General features: G+C 38.3%; 1 protein-coding gene across 4 annotated transcripts in view; it reads left to right on the top strand.

Moving 5' to 3' along the window:
• ZMAT3 (zinc finger matrin-type 3) overlaps positions 1–22,766 on the top strand; it is a 36,002-nt gene extending 13,236 nt beyond the window's left edge. For 3 of the 4 annotated variants that reach the window (XM_010596014.3, XM_010596016.3, XM_010596015.3), the window contains exons 3-6: positions 9,239–9,358; positions 12,588–12,754; positions 12,876–12,976; positions 15,299–22,766. In XM_010596014.3, coding sequence (XP_010594316.1) covers positions 9,239–9,358; positions 12,588–12,754; positions 12,876–12,976; positions 15,299–15,510 — 600 coding nt within the window. In that variant the 3' untranslated portion in view covers positions 15,511–22,766. The remainder of the gene's footprint in view (positions 1–9,238; positions 9,359–12,587; positions 12,755–12,875; positions 12,977–15,298) is intronic. The other variant, XM_023555490.2, reaches the window with a different exon arrangement.
• The last annotated feature ends 742 nt before the right edge of the window (positions 22,767–23,508 follow it).

Here is a 23,508-nt window from a genome sequence, read left to right as displayed (position 1 = left end):
ATACTAGAGTATGTATAAAGTAGTTGGCAAATTGATAATCCTTATGCTTGTGAAAAGGAGCCCTGGTAGTGCAACAGTTAAGCACTTGGCTGCTAACCAAAAGGTCGGCAGTTCGAACCTACTAGCCACTCTGCAGGAGAAAGACCTCATCGTCTGTTCCATAAAGATTACAGCTTAGGAAACCCTATGGAAGAGTTCTACTCTGTCCTATAGGGCTGCTATGAGTCGAAATCAACTGAATGGCATACAAGAACAACATACCTATGAAAAACAAATCTACTAATTAGAGAATGATAATTCGTGTACTGTTCTTTTTGTCTTTAACCTTACAATGTATAGTGAAAATACTGTTTTCCAAAATTGACTTAGAGTTTAATTCCCCTCCCCCCCCCCCAGCATGGTTATATTATTGATTCCTTCTTACAGTTAGTTTTTTCTGCGTGTGTTTGTGCCTGTTGATATTTCATTTTGGGTCTTCCCCATCCGTGTTGGTTTTGATTTTTTTTCAAAGTCTGCAAAATGTGAATATATTTCTAATGGAACTGTAGAAAAAGATATACACAGGGAAGTGTCATATCCCACCATCCCTTGTAGTTCATTCTCATCCCCTGTGCTTTATATCTTTTAAATGACTTTACTCCCCTCTCTTGTTGTTTAATATTTTATTATATGGTTTGTCAGTTTTTGATGGTTTCGCAGCTCTTGCCTCTTGCAGAATCAATGAGCTTATGTTACTTTCCTCTTTTTCTTTTCCTTCCCATATTTTGGTTGCATTATTTTCCCTATGTTAAAATGTATAACATTTGAATATTAATCCTTCACCTTCATTTCTACCTTTGATTTAGTCTTAACTTTACAGTTGTACGTATGAAAATACTCCCTATCAGCCCTTTTGCTGACGTAACATGTCCAAAGTACGTGAGACAAAGTCTCACCGTCCTCGCTTCCAGGTAGCATTCTGGTTGTACTTCTTCCAAGACAAATTTGTTTGTTCTTACTGGCAGTCCATGGTATAGTCAGTATTCTTCACCAACACCATAATTCAAAGGTATCAGTTCTTCCGTCTTCCTTATTCATCGTCCAGCTTTTACATGCCTATGAGGTGATTGAAAATACCATCGCTTGGTTCAGGTGCATCTTAGTCATCAAAGTGACATCTTTGCTTTTTAACACTTTAAAGAGTTCTTTTGCAGCATATTTGCCCAATGTAATACATTGTTTCATTTCTTGACTGCTGCTTCCATGGGTGTTGATTGTGGATCCAAGTAAAATGAAATCCTTGACAACTTGAATCTTTTTTCCATTTATCATGATGTTACTTATTGGTCCAGTTGTGAGGATTTTTGGTTTCTTTATGCTAAGGTATAATCCATACTGAAGACTGTAGTCTTTGATCTTCATCAGTAAGTACTTCAAATCCTCTTTACTTTCAGCAAGCAGGGTTGTGTCATCTGCATTTCTTGGCCGAAAGCAGAAAATACCAGAAAGATGTTTATTTGTATTTTATTGACCATGCAAAGACATTTGACAGTGTGGATCATAACAAATTATGGATAACATTATGAAGACTGGAAATTCCAGAAGACTTGGTTGTGCTCATGAGAAACTTGTATATAGACCAAGAGGCAGTCCTTCGAACAGAACAAGGGGATATAGCGTGGTTTAAAATCAGGAAAGGTTTGCATCAGGGTTGTATCCTTTCACCATACTTATTCAATCTGTATGCTGAGTAATCGTCCAAGAAGCTGAACTGTATGAGGAAGAACAGGCATTAGGATTGGAGGAAAACTCATTAACCTGTGATATACAGATGACACAGCCTCCATTATAATGCTTGATTAATTTATCCAACATATATTTATCAATTGCTTGCTATACACTAGAAATTGTTCTGAGCATCGGGGATAGAACAGTAAACAAGACAGACAAGGTCTTTATTTTATTTTTTTTAATAATTTTTATTGTGCTTTAAGTGAAAGTTTACAAATCAAGTCAGTCTGTCACGTATAAGCTTATATACACCTTACTCCATACTCCCATTTACTCTCCCCCTAATGAGTCAGCCCGCTCCCTCCTTCCAGTCTCTCCTTTCGTGACTGTTTTGCCAGTTTCTAACCCTCTCTACCCTCCCATCTCCCCTCCAGACAGGAGATGCCAATACAGTCTCAAGTGTCCACCTGATACAAGCAGCTCACTCATCATCAGCATCTCTCTCCAGCCCATTGTCCAGTCCCTTCCATGTCTGATGAGTTGTCTTCAGGAATGGTTTCTGTCCTGGGCCAACAGAAACCATTTGGGGACCATGACCGCCAGGATTCTTCTAGTCTCAGTCAGACCATTAAGTATGGTCTTTTCATGAGAATTTGGGGTCTGCAGCCCACTGTTCTCCTGCTCCCTCAGGGGTTCTCTGTTGTGCTCGCTGTCGCTGTCAGGGCAGTCATCAGTTGTGGCTGGGCACCATCTAGCTCTTCTGGTCTCAGGATGATGTAAGTCTCTGGTTCCTGTGGCCCTTTCTGTCTTCTTGGGCTCATGGTAATCGTGTGACCTTGGTGTTCTTCATTCTGCTTTGATCCAGGTGGGTTGAGACCAATTGATGCATCTTAGATGGCTGCTTTTTAGCATTAAGACCCCAGACGCCACACTTCGAAGTGGGGTGCAAAATGTTTTCATAATAGAATTTATTTTGCCAATTGAAGGTCCTTATTTTTAAGGAGTCTGCATTTCAGAAGAGAGGAAGGACAAGCAAACAAACAATATTTTAGATAGTGACAAGTGGTACTAGGAAAAAGTAAAGCTAGACCATGTGGTAGTGTGATGGATGGGAGCAGGGATTTGGGGTGTGATATTTAGATGGAGTTAGATATTTGTCTTAGTTACCTGTGCTGCTGTAATAGAAATACCACATGTGAGTGGCTTTAAGAAACAGAAATTTATTTTCTGACAATTTAGGAGGCTGGAAGTCTGAATTCAGAGCTCTGGGTGTAGGGGAAGGCTTTCTCTCTCTGTTTGCTCTGAAGAAAGGTCTCTGTCTCTTCAGCTTCTGCTTCCTGGTTCCTTGAAGATCTTCATGTGTCTTGGCATCTGTCTTACCCCATCTCTCCTTTGCCCCCTTGTATAAGCTCTTTTATATTTCAAGAGATTGAAGATATACCCTATACTATCCTGCCTCATTAACATAACAAAGACCACTCGTCCCCACATGGGATTATAACCACAGGCATAGGTTAGGATTTACAACATGTGTGTTTGGTGGATATAATTCAATCCATAACAATGTTACTTGAGACCTGAAAGATAACAAGGAGCCAACTCTGCTGAGATATGACAGATGAACATACTTTGCAGAAGGAACAAGTATAAAAGCCCCGAAGCTGGAATGAATTTGGCATGTTTAAGGAACAGAAAAAGGGCAGTAAAGCTGGACTGCAATCAGCAGAGGGAAGGGTCGTTGTATGAAATAACTTCTAAGAGGTAGACTGGGCTAGATCATATCGGACCTTATAAGTCATGGGGAGATTTGAGTTTAAGTTTAATAAGAAGTCACTGGAAGATTTTAAGTGTGGATGTAACATGATATTATTTATGTTTAGAATTCTTGCTCTGGCTACTATGAGAAGAATTATAGAAGGACTCAAGAGTGAGAGCAGGGACCAGTTAGGAGTTGGTGACTACTGCAAGTGAGAAACGATGGTAGCTTTAATTACTACGGTATCTGTAATGTCTGTGGAAAGAAGTGAAATGAGCTTGAGGTAGGCTGACAAGACTTGCTGATGGATTGGATATGTTGGGTTTAGAGATGGGTAGAATCATGAAGGATGCCTTGGTTTTTTTCATTAGCTTGGTCATGGTGGTACTCTTTACTGACATGGATGGCCAGTGCAGGTGGTGGTGATGAGAAAGTTTTTAGGGGGGAATCACAAGTTATGTTTTGGCCATGTTAAGTTGGAGATGCCTCTTAGACTTCTAAGTGTGGATGTCAAGAAGGCAGTTGGGTATGTGGTTCTAAAGCTTGAAGTGGAGATATATAATTTTGGGGGGGTCACCAAATATTGCATTTGAAGCCCACAGAACTGGGTGAGATAATCTAAATTTAACTGAAGAAGGAGAGAGAAGAGGACTGAAGTGGAGCTTTGGCCACTGCGGAGTTCAGAGGTCTGGTGGAGGAGGAAGGTAGGGAGGTGAGACTAAGTCAGAGAAAGTAACAGCAGGAGTGTTTCAAGAAAAGGGGAGTGTCAACCATGATATGTTGCTTAGAGTTTGAGTAAGATGAAGGTACAGATGTGTCCACTGGATTTGACTCTGTGGAGGTCACTGTGACCATGGGAGGAGCATCTTTAGGACATTAGGGTCGGCAGCTCATTAAATGGCTGCTTACAGATCTGTCTCCTCCTTTAGGCTGTGTGCCAGTCCTTGGTTTATTTCTTGGGTTTAGCATGTAGTAAGTCCCTGGGTGGCACAAACCGTTAAGCATTTGACCACTACCCACCCAGACGGGCAACGGGAGACTGGCCTGGCAGTCAGCTTCTGGAAGGTCACAGCCTTGGAAATCCTATGGAACAGTTCTACTCTGCACATGTGGTGTTGCCATGAGTCAGAACTGACACGATGGCAACTAACAACAACCATGTATAGTATGGTGAATAAATATTTGTCTACAGGTTGAATGTTACCATGTACTTTATATGTCTATTTTTTAATTCGTTGTGGTGAAAATATATGTAACAAAACATATGCCATCTCAATAATTTCTACATGTACAATTCAGTGAAACACACTTTAAAAAATAATATGCTGTTTTACCCTTATTTACAATGTTTTTGGACCACTGATCCTTTCCACCATTTGATATATCAATCTGAGGAACACAATCGTAACGTAATAAGTGAATAATAACATGAGAATAGCAAATCCATTTTCATAGATGTTTACAGTGCATCCTGAAGCCTTCATGCTGTTGTGAAAAGGGTTGTGTTTTGGACTCGGAAGGTTTGGCTTAGGGTTTGGCTCTACTACTTAGTCTCTTACAGAATTTCTCTGAGCAGCAGATGAGCTAATGCACATGAAAGTCCTTTGCATTTAAAAAGGATACTCTGCAGGAGTTATTTTATATATATAATTGGATTATCCATTTCATTATTGACTTAGAGATTAAATCAAAGTGTCATGGAATTCATAGTATTTAGGCAGTGGCATATGAATGGCAACAAGTCTAAGAAAGACATAGATCACTGGAAAATGTGATACTTTTCCATAAATATGTAGCAAATTAATTTCATTTGGCTTTGTTCTCTTATCTCTCTCAGATAAATGTAATCATTTCGTTAGAACTAAAGAGTAGACTCTTTTCCTTTAAGATCTAGTGTAAGTAATTTCTCTTTTAACACTCTTTGGAAAAAAATATTTTATTGTGTTTTAGGTGAAAGTTTACATAGCAAATTAGGTTTCCATTTAACAATTTTTATATAAATTGCACCATGACATTGATTACAATTTTCAGAGTGTGGCAGCATTCTCATTATTTCCATTCTGCTTGTTCTGTTTCCATTGATCTAGCTGCCCTGTCCCTCCTTGCCTTCGCGTCTTTGCTTTTGGGTAAATGTGGACTATTTGGTCTCATATAGTTGAATGTTTAAAGGAGCACATTCCTCACAGTTGATACTGTTTGTTTTATAAGCCAGTGTATTAATTGGTTTAAAGGTGACCTCTGGGAGTGGCTTCTGTTCCAAGTCCAAAGCATGTCTTAGGATGATAGTCGCAGGAGTTTCTCATTCTATCTGCAGCCTTCTATCGTGTCCCTGGTCAGAGCTGTCAGTAGTGGTAGCCGGGCACCATCTAGTTCTTCCAGTTTTAGGGCTAGAAGAGGCCCTGGTTTGTGTGAGCTGTTAGCCCTGTGGACTAGTTTCTTCTTCCAGTCTTTGGTTTTCTTCACTCTTTTTTGCTCCAGACTAGTAGAGACCAGTAGTTGTATCCTAGATGGCAGCTCCCCAGCTTTTAAGACCCTAGATGCTACTCACCAAACTAGAATGTAGAACATTATCTTTATGAACTACGTTATGCTAATTGACTGAGTTGTCCCATGAGACTATGGCCCTAAGCCTTTTAACCAAGTAAACCAATCCTGTAAGGTGTTTGGATAAGCCTAGGAAGTCTTTGTAACTGTGTCCCCCATGTGCTTTGTTATATATGTGAATGTATATGCAGCACACACAAGCATGTATATACATGTGATACACTTGTACATGCGTGTGTGTGTCTCACATACACCTTCCTGTACACCTATATACATACATATCTACCTATATAATCATACATTTTTTTATTGTTATTACTGTTGTTGCAAAATTGTATATGTTATAGCATTTACCAAAATTATTCCTTATTCTTGTGTATTTCTTAGTGTCTTTATTTACCTTAGTCAGGTAGTATAGACTTCACTCATATTTGGTATTGCCTTTCTCATTGCCAAAAATAACGAATGTCTACTGTCTAGAAAATGATTCCCCTTCCCTCCTCTTCAAAGAACGTTGCTTTCTGTGTTTATACCTATTCTTGACTTTTTATAATAGTGAGACCATAAAATATTTGTCCTTTTGTGATGGACTTATTTCATTCAGCATAATATCCTCCAGGTTCATCCATGTTATAAGATTCTTGACCGACTCCTCATTATCCTTTATAGTTGTGTAGTATTCTATTGTGTGTATGTACCACAATTTGTTTATCCATTCCTCTGTTTTTGGGCACTTAGGTTGTTTCCATCTTTTTGCTATTGTGAATAATGCTACAGTGAACATAGGTGCATATGTCTATTCGTGTCACTGCTCTTATATCTCTTGCATATATACTGGGAGTGGGATTGCTGGATCATATTCCTATTTCTAGCTTTTTGAGGAAGTGCCATACCATTTTCCATAGCGGTTGTACCATTTTACAATTCCACCAGCAGTGTATAAGAGTTCCAATCTCCCTACAACCTTGCCAGCATTTTTTGTTTTCTGTTTTTTTGATCAGTGCCGTTTTTGCAGGGGTGGGATGGTATCTCATTGTACTTTGATTTGCATTTCTCTTTTGGCTAATGATCGTGAGCATCTTTTCATGTGTTTATTGGCCTCCTCAATGTCCTCTTTCTTGAAGTGTCTGTTCATGTCCTTTTCCTGTTTTTGGCTTGGGTTGTTTGTTGAGTTGTTGAAGTTTTCTATGTATTTAAGAGATTAAACCCTTATCAGATAGGTCGTTGTCAAAGATTTTTTCCCCGTCCGTGGGTTCTCTTTTTACTTTTTTTGGTAAAGTCTTTTGGTAAGCATAAGTATTTAATTTTTAGGAGGTCCCAGTTATCTAATACTTCTTCTGTTACCTGTGCCTTTTTAGTTGTGTTTGCTAGACTATTTATGTCAAAAATTAAGTCCCCTAGTTTTGTCCCTATGTTATCTTCCAGTAGCTTTATAGTTTTAGCTTTAACATTTAGGCCTTTGATCCATTTTCAGTTAGTTTTTATATATGGCGTGAGGTTTGGACCCTGTTTCATTTTTCTGCAAATGGATATCCAGTTTTGCCAGTACCATTTGTGAAAGAGACTGTTTCTTTGCCACTGAATGGGCTTCATTGCTTTGTCTAAGATCAGCTGCCTGTAGATGAATGTATTTACTTCTGGGTTCTCAATTCTGTCCCATTGGTCTATGTGTCTGTCATTGAACCAGTACCAGGCTGTTTTGATTACTGTGGCTATATAGTAAGTTTTAAGATTGGGAAGTGAGAAGCCTCCTACTTTGTTCTTCCTTTTCAATATTGCTTTAGCTATTTAGGGCCTCTTTCCATATAAAGTGGGAGATTAGTTTTTTCATTTCATTAAAGAATATTGTTAGGATTTGGATCGGGATTGCATTACATCTATAGATCACTTTGGGTAGTATTGACATTTTCAAAATGTTAAGTCTTCTAACCCATGAGCATGGAATGTTTTTCCACTTATGTAGGTCTCTTTTGGTTTCTTGGCAGTAATGTTTTATAGTTTTACTTTTTTAAGTCTTTTATATCACTGGTTAGGTTGATTCCTAGGTATTTTATCCTTTTGGGGGCTATTGTAAATGATATTGTTTTCTTGATTTCCTTTTCTGAGTTCTCCTTGTTAGTGTAAAGGAACACAACTGATTTTTGTGTGTTGATCTTACACCCTGCCACTTTGTTGAATCCTTCTGTTAGTTTCAGTAACATACTTGTGGAGTCTCTGGGATTTTCTCTGTATAGGATCATGGCATCTGTGAATAGAGATTGTTTTACTTCTTCCTTTCCAATTCGGATACCCTTTATTTCCCTTTCTTGCCTTATTCTGTGGCTAGGACTTGTAGTACAATATTGAATAAGAGTGGTGATAATGGACATCTTTGTCTGTTTGTGTTTTCGAAGAGAATGCTCTCAATCTTTCTCTGCTGAGAATAATGTTGGCTGTTGGTTTTGCATATATGCCCTTAATTATGTTGAGAAATTTCCCTTCCATTCCTATTTTGCTGAGAGTTTTTACCAGGAAAGGCTGTTGGATTTTATCAAATGCCTTTTTTGCATCGCTTGAGATGATGGTGTAGTTCTTTGCTTTGTTTTATTTTTGTGGTGAATTATGTTTATCAATTTTCTAATGTTGAACCATCGTTGCATCCCTGGTATGAATCCCACCTGATCATGATGTATTGTTTTTTTTTTTTGATATGCTGTTGAATTGTCTTGGTTAGAATTTTGCTGAGAATTTTTGCATCTATGTTCATGAGGGATACTGGCTTATAATTTTCTTTTTTTGTGATGTCTTTGCCTGATGTGGAAACCCTGGTGGCATAGTGGATAAGTGCTACAGCTGCTAACCAAAAGGTCGGCAGTTCGAATCCACCAGGCGCTCCTTGGAAACTCTATGGGCAGTTCTACTGTGTCCTATAGGGTCTCTATGAATCAACTCCACAGTAATGGTTTGGTTTTTTTGGGTTACCTGGTGTTGGTGTTGGGGTTATGCTGGCTTTATAGAATAAATTTTGGAGTATTCATTCTTTTTCTGTGTTCTGAAATAGTTTGAGCAGAATTGGTGTCAACTCTTCCCTGAATGTTTGTTAGAATTCTCCAGTCAATCTGGCTGGACCAGGGCTTTCTTTTTTTTCGATTAGAAAACACTCTTTTTTTTTTTTTTTAAGTGAATATGTTGATTAACTCAATTTGACAAATTTCCTCATGGTGATTACTCGTTTTATTTTACTTCTAGGGTAAAAACCATGGTAAGAAACTCCGAAATTACTATGCTGCGAATAGCTGTCCTCCTCCTACCAGGATGAGCAATGCAGTGGAGCCTGCGGCTACTCCAGTTGTTTCAGTCCCTCCGCAGGTGAGACATGTGACATGAGGATTTGGCACGGTGAGCCTGTGCCAGAAATCACTTCTGAGTGTCAGAGTGAAATAGCGACAGGGTAGAAACTGCCGTATGTATGAATTGTCCTGACTGCCCCTCGAGGTACAGTTGGACAGATGCATTTGGACCACTGACCTACCTGGTACTTCTGTGAGCCTTGAGATTTCTCGTTGGCTTCAGTTGTGATGCATGAAACGATGAAACAAATAGTGTTATGTTTATTTGTCTATGTATTTCTCATAACTCTGGGTTAAAGGACCCTGAAGGGTCAGGCTAAGCCCTACATTAACAAAGAAATTTTAAGGCATTTATTTCTTTATGCCATTAACCCCATTTATATTTTGTCTTCTGGTTGCAAGATCAGTTTCCTGAGTTTGTGCCTTTCTTACTTCTATGCAGAGAGCCTGTATAAACTCTCTCTAGGCTTTGGTATGAGGAGATATACTCTTGAGAGCTGAGTTCCTTTGGCTCTTTGGAAGATAAACAAGTGATTTAGGGAAGATACTCCTGCAGTTTAATAACCTCTGAATATAGATTCTACTCCTTAAACTCTTTGAAGTATTATATATTTATAGAACAGTATAATAGTCACAAATAATAATAGCTCACTCTAATTGAGCACTTGCTATGATAGGCACTCTGCTATATTCTTATTTTTTTTTTTTTAAGACTAGGGTGAGGTGAGAAAAGCAATCACCTCAGCCACAAAATTTAAGGGGCTGCCCAAAACTCAGTTATCAAGATAACTAATATTTTAATGCAATATGTTAAAACATCAAAATTAATGTAGAAATTCTATGGTGAACAAAATATCAACATTTTGAATAAACACTGGTTAAGTGTTACTGAGTTACCTTTTGCCTCAGGCTTCAATGCGGCTTGGCATGGTGCAATTACTGATCCTGTCTTTATTTAAACTTTTGGATATTTTGTTCATTGTGGATTTCTTTTTTGTATTAGATTTGATTTTATGAAATATTCTATTAAAAATTTAATTTTATTGAAATAGTGTTTATCTAGGTTACTGAGGTTTTTGGTGCTCTGTTAAATTTTATACCAGACGTGAGCTTGCCTTCTTCTAGTTCCAGGCTGAGTGCTGACAATAGTTTAGAGGCTTATCAAGCCAAAACCAAACCCGTTGCTGTCAAGTCAGTTCTGACTTGTAGCGACCCTATAGGACAGAGTAGAACTGCCCCATAGGGTTTCCAAGGCTGTAATCTTTACAGAAGTAGACTGCCATACCTTTCTCTTGTGGAGCAGCTGGTAATTTTGAACCACCGACTTTGAGGTTAGCAGCCCAGCTCTTAAGCACTGTGCCACAGGCCTACTTTTAGAGGCTTAGGTCCTTATTAAGGAGCCCAGGTGGCACAATGGTTAAACACTTGGCTGCTAACTGAAAAGTCAGTGGTTTGAACTCACCAGTGGCTCCATGGGAGGAGAGACCTGGTGATCTGTGTCTGTAAAGATTATAGCCTAGGAAATGCCTGTGGGGCAGCTCTACTCTGTCACAGGGTAGCTACGAGTAGGAATTGACTTGATGCAACCTAACGACAATGGGCCTTATTACTCAAGCATGCAAGTCATGGAGCTGCAGCACTGGTACGACCTGGGCTTATTAGAGGCCCAGGTAAGTAAAGTAACTTGTCCGTGGTGTTACACATTTTGTAAAGTGGTGGAGCAGAATTTCTTTTGACCCTTAGACCTCTGCTCCTAACCTCCATGGCGTAATTTTGCTTTTCCTAATGTCATTTTTTTTCCAGTTCTTAAAGTGTGGGTAGCAATACCAACTGCTCCCTCAACCCCATGGATGTTGGGGAAGATGAGATATGTTAAAATCAGCACCAGAGGATGGGAAAATGCCCAGAGAGATCTTTAAGCTGAGTAGTTTTCACATTGCTAGTTCCTGAAGGCTGTTCTAGAATTTGATGGCTGCCCCCTATTGGCAGTTGTTTGTAGTTGGTTCTGCCTTCCTGGGCAAACCGCCTGAACCCCTGTTCACAGCATAGCTCTTTCTGATTTTTAAAGACAGATATCTTGTCCCCCTAAAAAATCTTCCCTTCCAGTGAAACAGTGCTACTTCCTTCAACTGTTCCTGATACAGTGTGGTTTTTGGATTTTTTAACAACCCTGGGTGGTGCAAACAGTTATGTTCAGGCTCCGTGGAAGAAAGGCCTTGTGAAAAATCAGTCATTGAAAACCCCGTGGAGCACAGTTCTTCTCTGATACACGTGGGGTTGCCATGAGTCAGAAACAGCAAAAGCTAGTTTGTCATTTGCATATTAACCCAACAGTATTGATTGAGCACCTACTATCTGCCAGGCACTGTGTCGGGTTTCTGTTAACATAATACTCCTCAACCTGAGTACAATTGCCTGGGTCTCCTGGCTTTTTTCCCCCTGATTATATCTCTGTAGCTGGTTTGTGGACTCCTTGAGGGGTGGGATTATTTTTCTTGTATAAAAACCAAACCAAACCAAACCCGTTGCTGTCTAGTCGATTCTGACTCATAGTGACCCTATAGGACAGAGTAGAACTGCTCTATAGGGTTTCCAAGGAGCGGCTGGTGGATTTGAACTGCTGACGTTTTGGTTAGCAGCCTGAGCTCTTAACCACTGTGCCACCAGGGTTGTATAGTTCTTCTGGACAAGGCAGCAAGCCTAAAAAATGGTAGGCATTCCGTAAATGTTGTTGGTAGTTTCTGGGGAGACTTACCCGTTCTGGTAATGTTCTGGGGAGACTTACCCGTTCTGGTAATGTTATTTTAGGCCTTACCATACTGTCTTTGCCCTTTTGTGTGGAGTTTTTAAACTCATTTTCTTACTTCTTCAATGTAGATGGCAGTGAACCATTCACCTTCTGCTACTGTATAAACCTGTTGCCGTCAAGTTGATCCTGACTCATAGCGACCCTATAGGACAGAGTAGAGCTGCCCCATAGGGTTTCCAAGAAGCAGCTGGTGGATTTAAACTGCTGACCTTTTGGTTAGCAGCCCGAGCTCTTCACCACCGTGCCACCAGGGCCTCCTGCTAGTACACAGGTGATAGAATGCAAAACCCTGATTAAATGTCTCACAGTGAAAAGTTGAGTGCTTGTGGTCCTGCCACATTCTGTGCTTATTTTTCAGCTCTTACAAGGAACTCGGAGGAGCAGTAGAGAATAAAGTCCACATTTTTAACCCTGTTTCTGCTTCTGTCTTTGATGTCAGATGGGCTCCTTTAAGCCAGGAGGCCGAGTGATCCTGGCCACAGAGAACGATTACTGTAAGCTCTGTGATGCCTCCTTTAGTTCTCCGGCAGTGGCCCAGGCTCACTATCAAGGGAAGAATCATGCCAAGAGGCTGCGGCTGGCGGAAGCTCAGAGTAACTCATTCTCGTAGGTATTGCTGTTTTCTTTGAGGCCAGAGTGTTGCGTGAGACTGGGTGTCTTTAAATAAAAAGAGTTGAAAGGGATCTTTGTTAAGAAGTCTCACTCTTTTTAAATTTCTTCTCTCCAGGGACTCCTCAGAGGTGGGTCAGCGGAGGGCCAGGAAAGAAGGGAATGAATATAAAATGATGCCTAATAGGAGAAATATGTATACGGTACAGAACAATTCAGGTATCTTGCGTGGTTCACATACCTCGGCTACGTCAGTAAATGACCTGCTTTATTTTTATTAGCCCTGAGAATCTGGGGTTAGCCATTGTTTTGTTGAATTGGCCTGGTAGCTTCTCAGACTGGTATTCGTTTCAGGTTTTATTTATTTCGTATTTGGTGTATTATTTACTTTCGTTTTAAATGACAGCCTCTGTTTTATTAGAGTTCCTTGTCATAGTCCCTTTATGTTTCTTCTGGTATTTGCCAATTGAGAAATATAAAATACATTATAAAAAGGGGCTCTTTGGTTTAAATTTGCATCATGTTAAAGTCTCATTTTTTTGGGGGGGGGAGGAAATGATTATAACATCGATTTTTAACTAGAGTAGCAACTCAGAATCACCTGGGGAGTTTTTACAAAATATACCTGCCTGAACTGTGCCTCAGAGATTTTGAATCACTACATTTGAGGTGGGACCCAGATATATGTGTATTTTGAAAATGCTTCCTCAGTGATTCTGGTATATAGCATCAATTCAGACCTACTAGTTCTTGGGAATGTTTTCTACATTTTCTGGTTGTTTTCAGTAGGATGAGCAGTTCCTCCTTCTATATGGCTGGCCTATGTCCTCCAACCCTACCTCCCATGTGAACACACCCCAGCAGAGGTCATTCATGTGAAAAGTAAAACAAAAAATCGCAAAAGTTATTTGAAAAGGAAAGAGAGAAGCATAGAGAAAAGGGGAACTGGAGAAAGCACAGTATGACATAATTATGAAGACATCTAAACAGCTATCAGTGATTATGATCAGTGCTAGTTTATTACAGTCCCAGTTAAAAGACAAAGATTTTCAGATTGAATAAAAGAAATTCGGATAAAATGAAGAAGGTTGGGAGAGCTGTGTTAATATCAGATGAAGAAGCTTTAGGACAGAAGGCATTATTAGGACAGAAAGGGGAAGATGTAACAATGTGAAGGTGTGTACACCTAATTAAAAAAAAAATCTCTGTGTGTATAAAGCAAAAATCAATAGAATTGTAGGAGTATATTGACAAATCCATCATTATATTGGGAGATCTCAAGATATCTCTCAAGTATTATGGGCCAAGTAAATAAAAATTGGTAAAGTTTTGAATGCAATTAACAAAAGTGACTTACTGAACTGACATTACACACACACACACACACACACAGACAGACTCATGTACTCAATAGAGCACAGACGATTGTCCAGGCATGTATGGAACATTTACAGAAACTATCCTATGCATAAAGCAAGTCTCAACAAATGTCAAAAATCGAAGCATATAGACTGAGTTCTCTGGAGTACCCTTAAATGAGATGTCAATAATAAAAACAGAAAACACAAACAAGATATCCATGTGTTTGAAAAGTTTAAAACACTTCTAAATAACTCATGAGTCAAAGAAGAAACTGTATTGAAAATTAAAAATTCTCAGAACCGCACAGTAATAAAAATATCCTACTGAAACTTCTAAGATGCAGTGAAAGCAATATTGTGAGAAAATTTGTAGTGGTAAATACTTATATTAGAAAAGCAGAAAATTAATGAGCTGAAGGTCCAACTTATGAAGTCATTTATGTAAAAAGAATAATTATCAATGATTCCACCAAGATTTTTGTATAGGTCTTTGTACTCTACATATATAGAATTTCTTTAAAATATAAATGGGATTACGTTTTATGATCCGCTTATTTTACTTAATAGCATTTTATAATCAGACTTCCATGTAATTGAAGACTTTTCTATGGCATTGTTTTTTTGTGACTGTGCAGTTTTCTGCTGCATCAATTATATATTTTTTAATCCTATTTTGTCCCCCCTCCGACCTCCCTTCCCCCAGTTTTTGCTACTTTAGTTATTGCTGAAATAAAGATCCTTGCTAGTAACTTGCTGTGCTGAAATTCTCAATGTTTCCTTAGGATAAATTCATAGAGATAGGTTTTTTGGGTCAAAGAGCATAATTGTAGGACTTTTGATATAACACTTTAAACGAACAAACAAAAAAAGGATTTTTTAAATTAGATTTATGTTAAAGATACATAGTCATTTAGATTTGGGACTGATTTTAAAGTAGCTTTTCTGACAGTAGTTAGGGGATTCATTTTATCCTTTTAGATCGAACCTGTATAAAATTATAATTAAAAAATCATTAATTTCACATGCATTTAAAGCTAAGAATCTGTGAATGTCATAATTTGAATTAGAACTTAAATAAATAATTAGAATCACAGACGACAGTGATAATCGGTCAGCCCACCACTCGCTTAAGTGAACGTTTTGAAGTGAACGTCTAGATGACTTCTATCTCTTGCCTCAGCAGGTCCTTACTTCAACCCCCGCTCCCGGCAGAGAATTCCGCGTGACCTGGCCATGTGCGTTACTCCCAGCGGCCAGTTTTACTGCTCCATGTGTAATGTTGGGGCTGGCGAAGAGATGGAATTCCGGCAGCATTTAGAAAGCAAGCAACATAAAAGCAAGGTGTCTGAACAGCGGTACAGGAATGAGATGGAGAACCTGGGCTATGTATAGTGATTGCCATGTTCAGATAGAGCACCTTGACCTGCCTGATGTTTACCTTGTCAACATGCCTTGCTTTGTGGTCCTTTTGATATGAATACATTCCTCTGCTTAACATGAATACATGTAACCCGCAGTGGTACCATGAGATGTCAAAACTGGGGGAGGAAAAGAATGTGCTTCTTAGGTCCTAATGCTTTTTCAGGTCAGTTGTGTTGAGCTGTTTATCAGCATGTGACCTAACTACCCCCTCAGAAACAACTTTTTATCTTGACCAAGTTGTGGTCAACTAGTAGCCTGACTGCTTAGAGTTATGACTATTTAGAAATTTCATCCTCCATTGTGTTTTTAGTTTTCTGTACTGTTAAGTAAAGGATTTTACTGAGTTCTTACTTCCTATCATGGTAAAAACACGGAAGCAGAGATTGGAGTGTCCCAAGGGTTCATTGGAACCACCACCTCAGTGCTTTGTCAGGAGGTTAGTCTGTTGTAAACAGCATGGAGTCTTTCACGAGGCATTCCCCCGTTTATCATGTTCCTCCTTATTGAAATGCAGGTTTTCTTGAATTCACACACTGTGTGTGTGTGTGGTGTGTGTACGTACTGCTGAACAGCTAAGCTTCATTTCGAGGTGTGGATTTCACACCTTTAAATGCCACCTTTTTCCCTCCTCTTTTTTTTTTTAAGTTGAAAGTCAGTTTGTCTATGAAGCTTATTTTTATGCCACAGCTGTGCTGTGGGTTTTCCAAGCCCCACTTTTGAATATCTACTGAGTTTAAGATGGGTATGACTTTTTAAAAGTTGTGGTTTTTGGCTGGCTTTAGGAAATGTCAAGATGTGTTTAATTTTTCAATTGAAAAGTACTTGTTCCTTGGTAGTAACATTCGCTTATATGATGGTCTCGACTGTAAGTTCAGATCTCTTGATATTTTGGCAGAATTTTTAAGTCATATAATTCTTACACTTCACTTACAGTCTTTTCTGTTCAGCCAGTGTGTACAGCTACATACTGTTTCATAGACAGAGAGGAATTTTTAAAAAAGTTAGTCAAATTTCAGTTTCATCATTTCCAGTAGAAAAATACTTTGATTTTAGAGCCAGTTTTCTTCTTTGTAAAATGAATCTTTAAAGAATTCCTTGAAGATACTGAAAATATAGATTACTTTGTATCTGATAATAATTCTGATCTGATAATAAGTATTATTCTTTTTTTTCTTCTTTTAAAATAAGAAGCTATAGTGTATGTCTAGATTAACTAATGGAGTACTCCGTGGACTTCCATTAACTCAATTCTATTTACTATATGTTATTTTACATGGATAAGACTGGTGCTCATTCATGCTTCTTTTGAAAGGCCACTTTCATTAGGAAATTTATCTTGAGCAGTATCTTTCACTATGGTCAATTCACGTTTGATTGCCTATCTTACTAAATAAAAACAAAACACCTGTTTTTCCTGATAATTTATAGGTAAGTAGGTGGGGAGAAGGGAAATTATAATCATCATTCCTTTTCTCTAATACTTTTGAACAATCTAGATCCATACTTATATATATTAGTTTTGCTATTAACCTTGATACAGGATCAAGTTACACTCTTCTGTTGAAGTGGTAGTTTATTGAAAAGTAGAATTGTTCGTGGAAAGGTGTGCTTCTCCCAGATACAGAAGAATGAAATAAAGTTCTGTTGAGATTCTATCTGGACCTGTGACTCCTTGTATAATAACCTATTTTTGCAGTAATCTATAAAGTACAGCGGATTAGTTTAGGGCAGTTTAGTGCTTATCTTATTGACTCATAGGTTACTCTGCTGCTAAGTATAATTTTTTAGTAGATTTTAATATTACAGTGCTGGCCACTTGGTTCTATGATTATTTAAAAATCTCATTTTCTGTTTCGACATACGTATAGATGTGATACCATAGAGAGAATTTCATTGAATCTTTTTTTTTCCTTTTTTTCAGATAACAGGAAAAGATTGTGGCTATGAATTTATGTTTTGTAAAAGTGACATTTCATCCACTTTCAGTTTTTCCATTGCAAATAGAATTAAAGGATGGGTTTCCCCGCTCTCCCCACTTAACAATCGTGTTGTATACATAGAAAAATCATTGGACTTTAGGGCTTGATTTTTTTCCAGGCCTTGTGTATTCAGGTTTCCAATTTCCCAGTGCCCTTAATGGATGTTACGAATGCATAAGTGTATTTTCTTTTAAAGAAAGAAGTTAGATTTATAGTGTTATTTCTTACTTGCTCTATTTTCTTTGCACTAAAAAAAGAGCGATGCGTTTGTTTTATATGACACTTTAGATACCATATTGCCTACGATAACTTAGTTTGCTCCTTAATTTCCAAACTCTAGGAAGTAGGTAAATAACTTCCATGATCATATGTAGAAGTTACATGCACATCCAAAAAAAAAATAAATAAAAATCACAAGTCTTTATGACAGTGGGTTGTGTTTTGGGCTTGCTACCTTGTAATATTTTCCTGTGTCCTGTTGCTTAAACAGAGGGTGAAAGAGGTAGTCAGGCAGGAAATGCCTAAATAACTACATCTCTGCATGGTACTGTGTCTCCTACTCATGCATTCCTTACAGGCAATGTTTCTTCCTGTCAAAACAGGCTGTTGTTACTATTGCAGTCACTGATACGTGATCTCTGTTGGTTTCATTTTGTGAAGTCCAGCCCTGCTGTGTAATGTGCTTTAGGATTTGCCCACTGTTCCCCACCCTCCCGAGAATCATCTTTGTATCTTCTCATATGCTGTATATAAGGACAAACAGAGACCCAAACAACTGAAAAGCTTTAGTCAGAAAACGCGAGTAGATTTCAGTCTTCGTTTTCAAGAGGAACTCATAGCATCCAAGTCTCTTCTTTGTGACTCTCCTTGTGTTAAGTTGTCATTCCAAATCAAAACTGGAAGATAACAGAAACTCTTTTAAGGTAGTGAGGGCAAGAAGTTGTAAGGGAAAAATCCCATATTCCAACTAAAAGATTGGATTGCATATGCCTTGGAAGTAGTTTTTCCAAAAAAAAGTTAAGTTACACAACTGAGTGTGCCGTGTACTCCTTTTGACTCCATGCTGATCAGAAGATACTTTGTGGGTCTCGTCTTCGTATGTCATGTACTGCAGCTTGTAGATACGAGCATGTTCTTTATTACGTTTGTCTGCTTATCTCTTATTGCACTGAATTCTGCAAGGCGAATCATTTTTTTATACTGTTTATTTTAAAAAGGTTCCTCTGCCAACTCTTCCCCCTTCTTAGTTAGTTAATAAACCTAGAAAACCATTTAGAATTTTGGAACTCTGAATGAAGAATCTGGGCTATCTGAGATCATTCTTATGTCCCTCTGACTTAAACAGCTAAAGGGGAGCTTGTCACCTTCCTGCTTGTTTTCACAAAGTGATTCGATAGAGCTAGTATTGTATGCTTGCTTATAAATAACTATCTACAGTTTTGAACAAGGATAAAAAGAGAAATCTATATGTATTTATGTTAAATACATATCTATTAGTGATATCCGGTTAAGTCTTCCTCTGTAGATAGAGTCTAAGGAGTAGTGGTGGGATTCACGATTCCTTTGCCCCTGAATTGACCGAGACTGGAAGCGGTGACAGTTCAAGGACTGTCTAGTGACTTACATGAGTCTTGCTTATGTCAGGGGAGACAACTCTTCTGCATAGTATTCTCTACAGAGAGGCGCGGGATTGGTGGATTTGGGACCGAATCTATTTTGTTTCCTCAAATCTGGAACTTAGATTGGAAGTACTCTCTTAGGACTTTGGTGAGGCATGTCTGAAGGTCAGTAGAACTTCTTTAGAAATAAATTGAGAAATGTTCTCTCAGTGTGGGAAAAATTAATGTAGGCTTTGGAACAAAATATTTTTTAAAAACTACCTTATCTTTTTTTTTTTTTTTTAAACCAGCCAAATCATCATTCAGGAGTTTCATATATAATAAGAAGTGTTTTGTTTTGTTGGGGGAACCCCTGCCGTCGTGAGCTATTACTGTCCATCTAGCTGAATGCACAAATAGCTGTGTAAATAGATTCTCATGAGACATTCCTCCTGATAGCTGTTTGACTTTTTCTGCCCGTTAGGACTGGGAGGATCATTTGTGAGCTCCCTTTCTGAGCAGCTACCAAAAAAAGTACTGGCTTATGGTCCTCTGTGACCCTGTCTCCGTTAAGCCCAGAATATGAGTGCCTTTAGCAAGTGTTAGCATTTCACAGAGAGAAGAGATGACCGGACTGTTGCCATTAGTCACAATTTATAAAACAGGCGCTTGGAACAACCAAGATCTGTGTGAATTGTATTCTAACACCTTTTTGTTTATTTAAATGCTGTCTCAATTTGATACCGAGTAAAACCATTATTGTTATCGATCAGGAACCATACGCCCTGAAAATGAATCTGGTTGTCTCAGGTTGCCAACAATTCATAGACTATTTTTCACCTTGCTCTGTGTTACGTTTCTATCAGTGACTGGTAGTACAGTGGATTGGGGAGAGCTTGACACAGATGTCTGGAAAAACTCTATTTCAGTGTCTTTTAAAAACCTGTTTGTTCTGTAGAGAAGACAGAATTATGTATTTGCAAATACAGTATGTGAAGAGACCATCTTGTGCAATAATGTAAATTGCGTTAGTTCATCTCTACATTTAAAAGAGGCATCTTCAGAAATGAGGCCTTTAGAGGAAAAATTTCCTTACTTCAATTAATTTAAAATTCTAAATTGAGTGCTTTAAGTCTTTAAAGCACACTGCTTAATTAATTTTATTGTAGAAATGTTAACATTTTATTATGAAAATGTTCAAACATCCTCACAGCTGAACAGGGTTGACAACATACCTGCCACTTAGATTCTACGGTCAACATCTATTATATTTGTACCATCTCTCCATCCCTGTAGCCATCAATCCATTGTTCCTTTTTTTCTTAAATACATTTCAATGTAAATTGCAGACAGTACACTCCTGTTAAATACTTTAGCATGGTGTCATTAATGAGAGTTTTATATTTGTTTAAATATTAATATCATTTTGAAAGCAGTGTGATAATGTTGATAACCTGAGGCAATTAGCATAATCTTTTTTTTCCTTTTTCTTCTGTGGACTTTAGTTTTCCAGTTTCTGTTTTTCTCTGTGCTTGGGGTGGGAGTGGTGGGAACCAAACCCATTGCTGTTGAGTCGATTCCAACTCATAGCAACCCTATAGGACAGAGTAGAACTGCCCCATAGAGTTTCCAAGGAGCTGCTGGTGGATTCAAACTACTGACCTTTTGGTTAGCAGCTGTAGCACATAACCACTATGCCCCTAGGGTTTCCACTCAGAGGGAAGACAACTCCTTTTCAAATTGGAGTTTTCTGGTATGGTCACTTTAAATGCTTAATTATCATAAATTTAAAAGTTTCACGATAAGAATGTTTTCTTTATCCCTCTTCTTAAGATGCAGTTTTGTTGAGCAATGTAACTTCTTAAAAAAAAACAAAAAACTGTAGATTACTGATTGGGGTTGATTAAAAGCGTATACCTCATTTTAACCTATTGCTGCTCTTCTTACTGTTGTCACTTCTTTCGGCCCTTTCACTACTTTTAGCTGTTCTATCAGACAAGAGGGGAGTACAGGAAATGGCCAAACCCATATGTGATGAGCCGTTTGAAACAACTCTTGGCAAACAAGTAGCTTAGAAAGTCAAAACTATTTGTATAAAGCCTTTGAATTCCCTGATAATTGTCACTGTCTGTCCTTCCCCTAGTCATAATTAGCAGGATTAAGAATGATTGCACTGTATAAAGAATTGTTGAAATTGTGAGCCTTAGGGACCATCTTTAGCTTTAGTACTGTCCAGAGATTTTCTTGACTTATGCCTTTATTTTTCCATTCACTTTTTGTGGACAAAATCTGAAGAACTTAAGTGACTTCTTCTAGGTCATGACGATTCGGCAGATAAGTGAGAACTGAAAGTTAAATGCTCCTGATTCATATTATTGTATTTGTTTGAGGAGACTCATGGCTTCCAAAATCACTGAACACTTCCTTTGGGCCCATACATGGAAAATATGTATTTTTACTAATTAGGCTTTTCTTTTTAGACCTTTCAGGACTCTGAACTTAAAGACTTTATCAGTAAGCCCAATGCAGTTGCTGAACATCTCACTGTACTGTTGAATACTAATAATGCAGGTTTCATTAGATTTCTTTTTGCATTTAAATGACCTTCATGATTCACTCATGACTTTCTATGTAAGTGCTTCAGTGACCCCCTCACTAGTGAAAATAAATGTACTCTATCACTGATGATACGTGTTATTCTCTACATGATATATTTTTTTAAGGAAAAGTAACCCTATATGTTATGATGAATGTTAATACCCTAGGGTAAAGCACATATAAAGCAGTTTATTTCTATTCTGCAAATCTGACATTTAGAAGAACAAAACTTACTTTTAGAGTGGCTGGTCGTCGTTTTGCCTTCTTTTGGCACTTGGGTACCTTTTTGTGGTTTTGTAAATCAGTGTCATTTGGTAAGAATTTCCTGTGGCTTCTACATTTATTGGTGTTCACCTGGTGGTGTCCTTGACGTAACAGTTTAGTTTGAGTGTGGTGTGTCTGCTTTGAAATGCCTTACAAGAGGATGTCACACACTGCTCTGAAGCATTCCATGTGTTTGCTAGAACAATACATTGCCTCTCCTGGGTGTCTATTCTAGATCCCGAAGCAAACTGATGCCGCTTTCCCTGCTAAAGTTGCATTTTAGTGCAGTTACTGCTTTCAATTAGAGAATAAAATTGTGGAAAACCAAGGGAGATTTTTGAACCGTTCATTTAAAGGCATGGCAGACTTCTCAAACTGCTTTTGCTATTTTACTAGACCTGCTTCTCTGATGAAGGATATAAGCTTTAAAAAAAAAAAAAAAGCCAGCCCAAACTGTATGAGATTGGTGGTTTCCTAAAATTTTCTTGGAATATCTCACAGGGATTTAAGATCTGTGTATGCTGTTGGGGCTAAGTGCCAGTCACCACTTTGGAAATGCTGTTTGTGTCTACAGCAATGACGAAAGTGTCGTGGGATTGAAACCAATCAACTGTGAATTGTGAAATTGAAATCGCTTTTTCTGTTTTATTATTTTTGTTTAGCATATTGAATATTGAAATCTGAAAGTTATTTAAAATTTACACTGCTTATGTTGATGGCTCATTTTGGCTGTGTATCCTCACTTCTGTACTGATTTCTGATAAAGGCTTGATGTTATTACAACAGGCATTTTGTGTTCAATTTAATAAAACAGTTTCTGAGTCTTGTCTGCACATTGTTTGGTTTTGAGTTGGAGACCAAGGGAAGAAGGTAAATTGTTGGCACTGGGGTGTTAATTTTCACCGTGGAGGACTGGGCTCACCATTCTTTAGTCTGCGTATAATCTGCCTCAGACGTCATGAGCTCACGCAGAATAGGCCGTCAGCTCCTGGAATGGCTCTAAAATCAACCTGTTACTGCGTGTGCTAGCTCCTACCCCATCACGGGAGCTAGCTTGGGACAGGAATAAGTGCCCAATTTTATGGATTCGTTTTAAACTCATTCTTCCCTTCAAATTCTTAGAAAAGTTGGGCTTAGTACGACCTTAACTGCTGTTTCTGGAAATAAACACATATGGAAAGGCAGGCGATGGCACTCCCTAATCTTTTGGGTCTTTCACATATAAAACCTTCTTAGAAATACGACCCATTTACATGTGCAGTATATTATTGGGGTGTGGTCATTTAAGCACTCTGGTGAACCATGTGCCTTTGACTTTGAATGCTTACTTAAAGAAGTAGATTATAGGCCTGGAAGGTACTGTTATGGTTTGCTTAATCTGGATGCAGAACACATAGACTTACTGCCGTGGGAAAAATTCTTGTGTCTGCACACATACACGCGCACACAAATGTTTCTGAATGAAGTGAATAATGGATCACATTGAATTTGTGTGTTGTGAAATACTCAAGGCGTCAGCCCATTTTATT

This window comes from Loxodonta africana, chromosome 23 (genome assembly GCF_030014295.1).
Source record: "Loxodonta africana isolate mLoxAfr1 chromosome 23, mLoxAfr1.hap2, whole genome shotgun sequence".
Lineage (NCBI taxonomy): Eukaryota > Metazoa > Chordata > Mammalia > Proboscidea > Elephantidae > Loxodonta > Loxodonta africana.
This window is presented reverse-complemented; position numbering and strand designations above follow the sequence as displayed.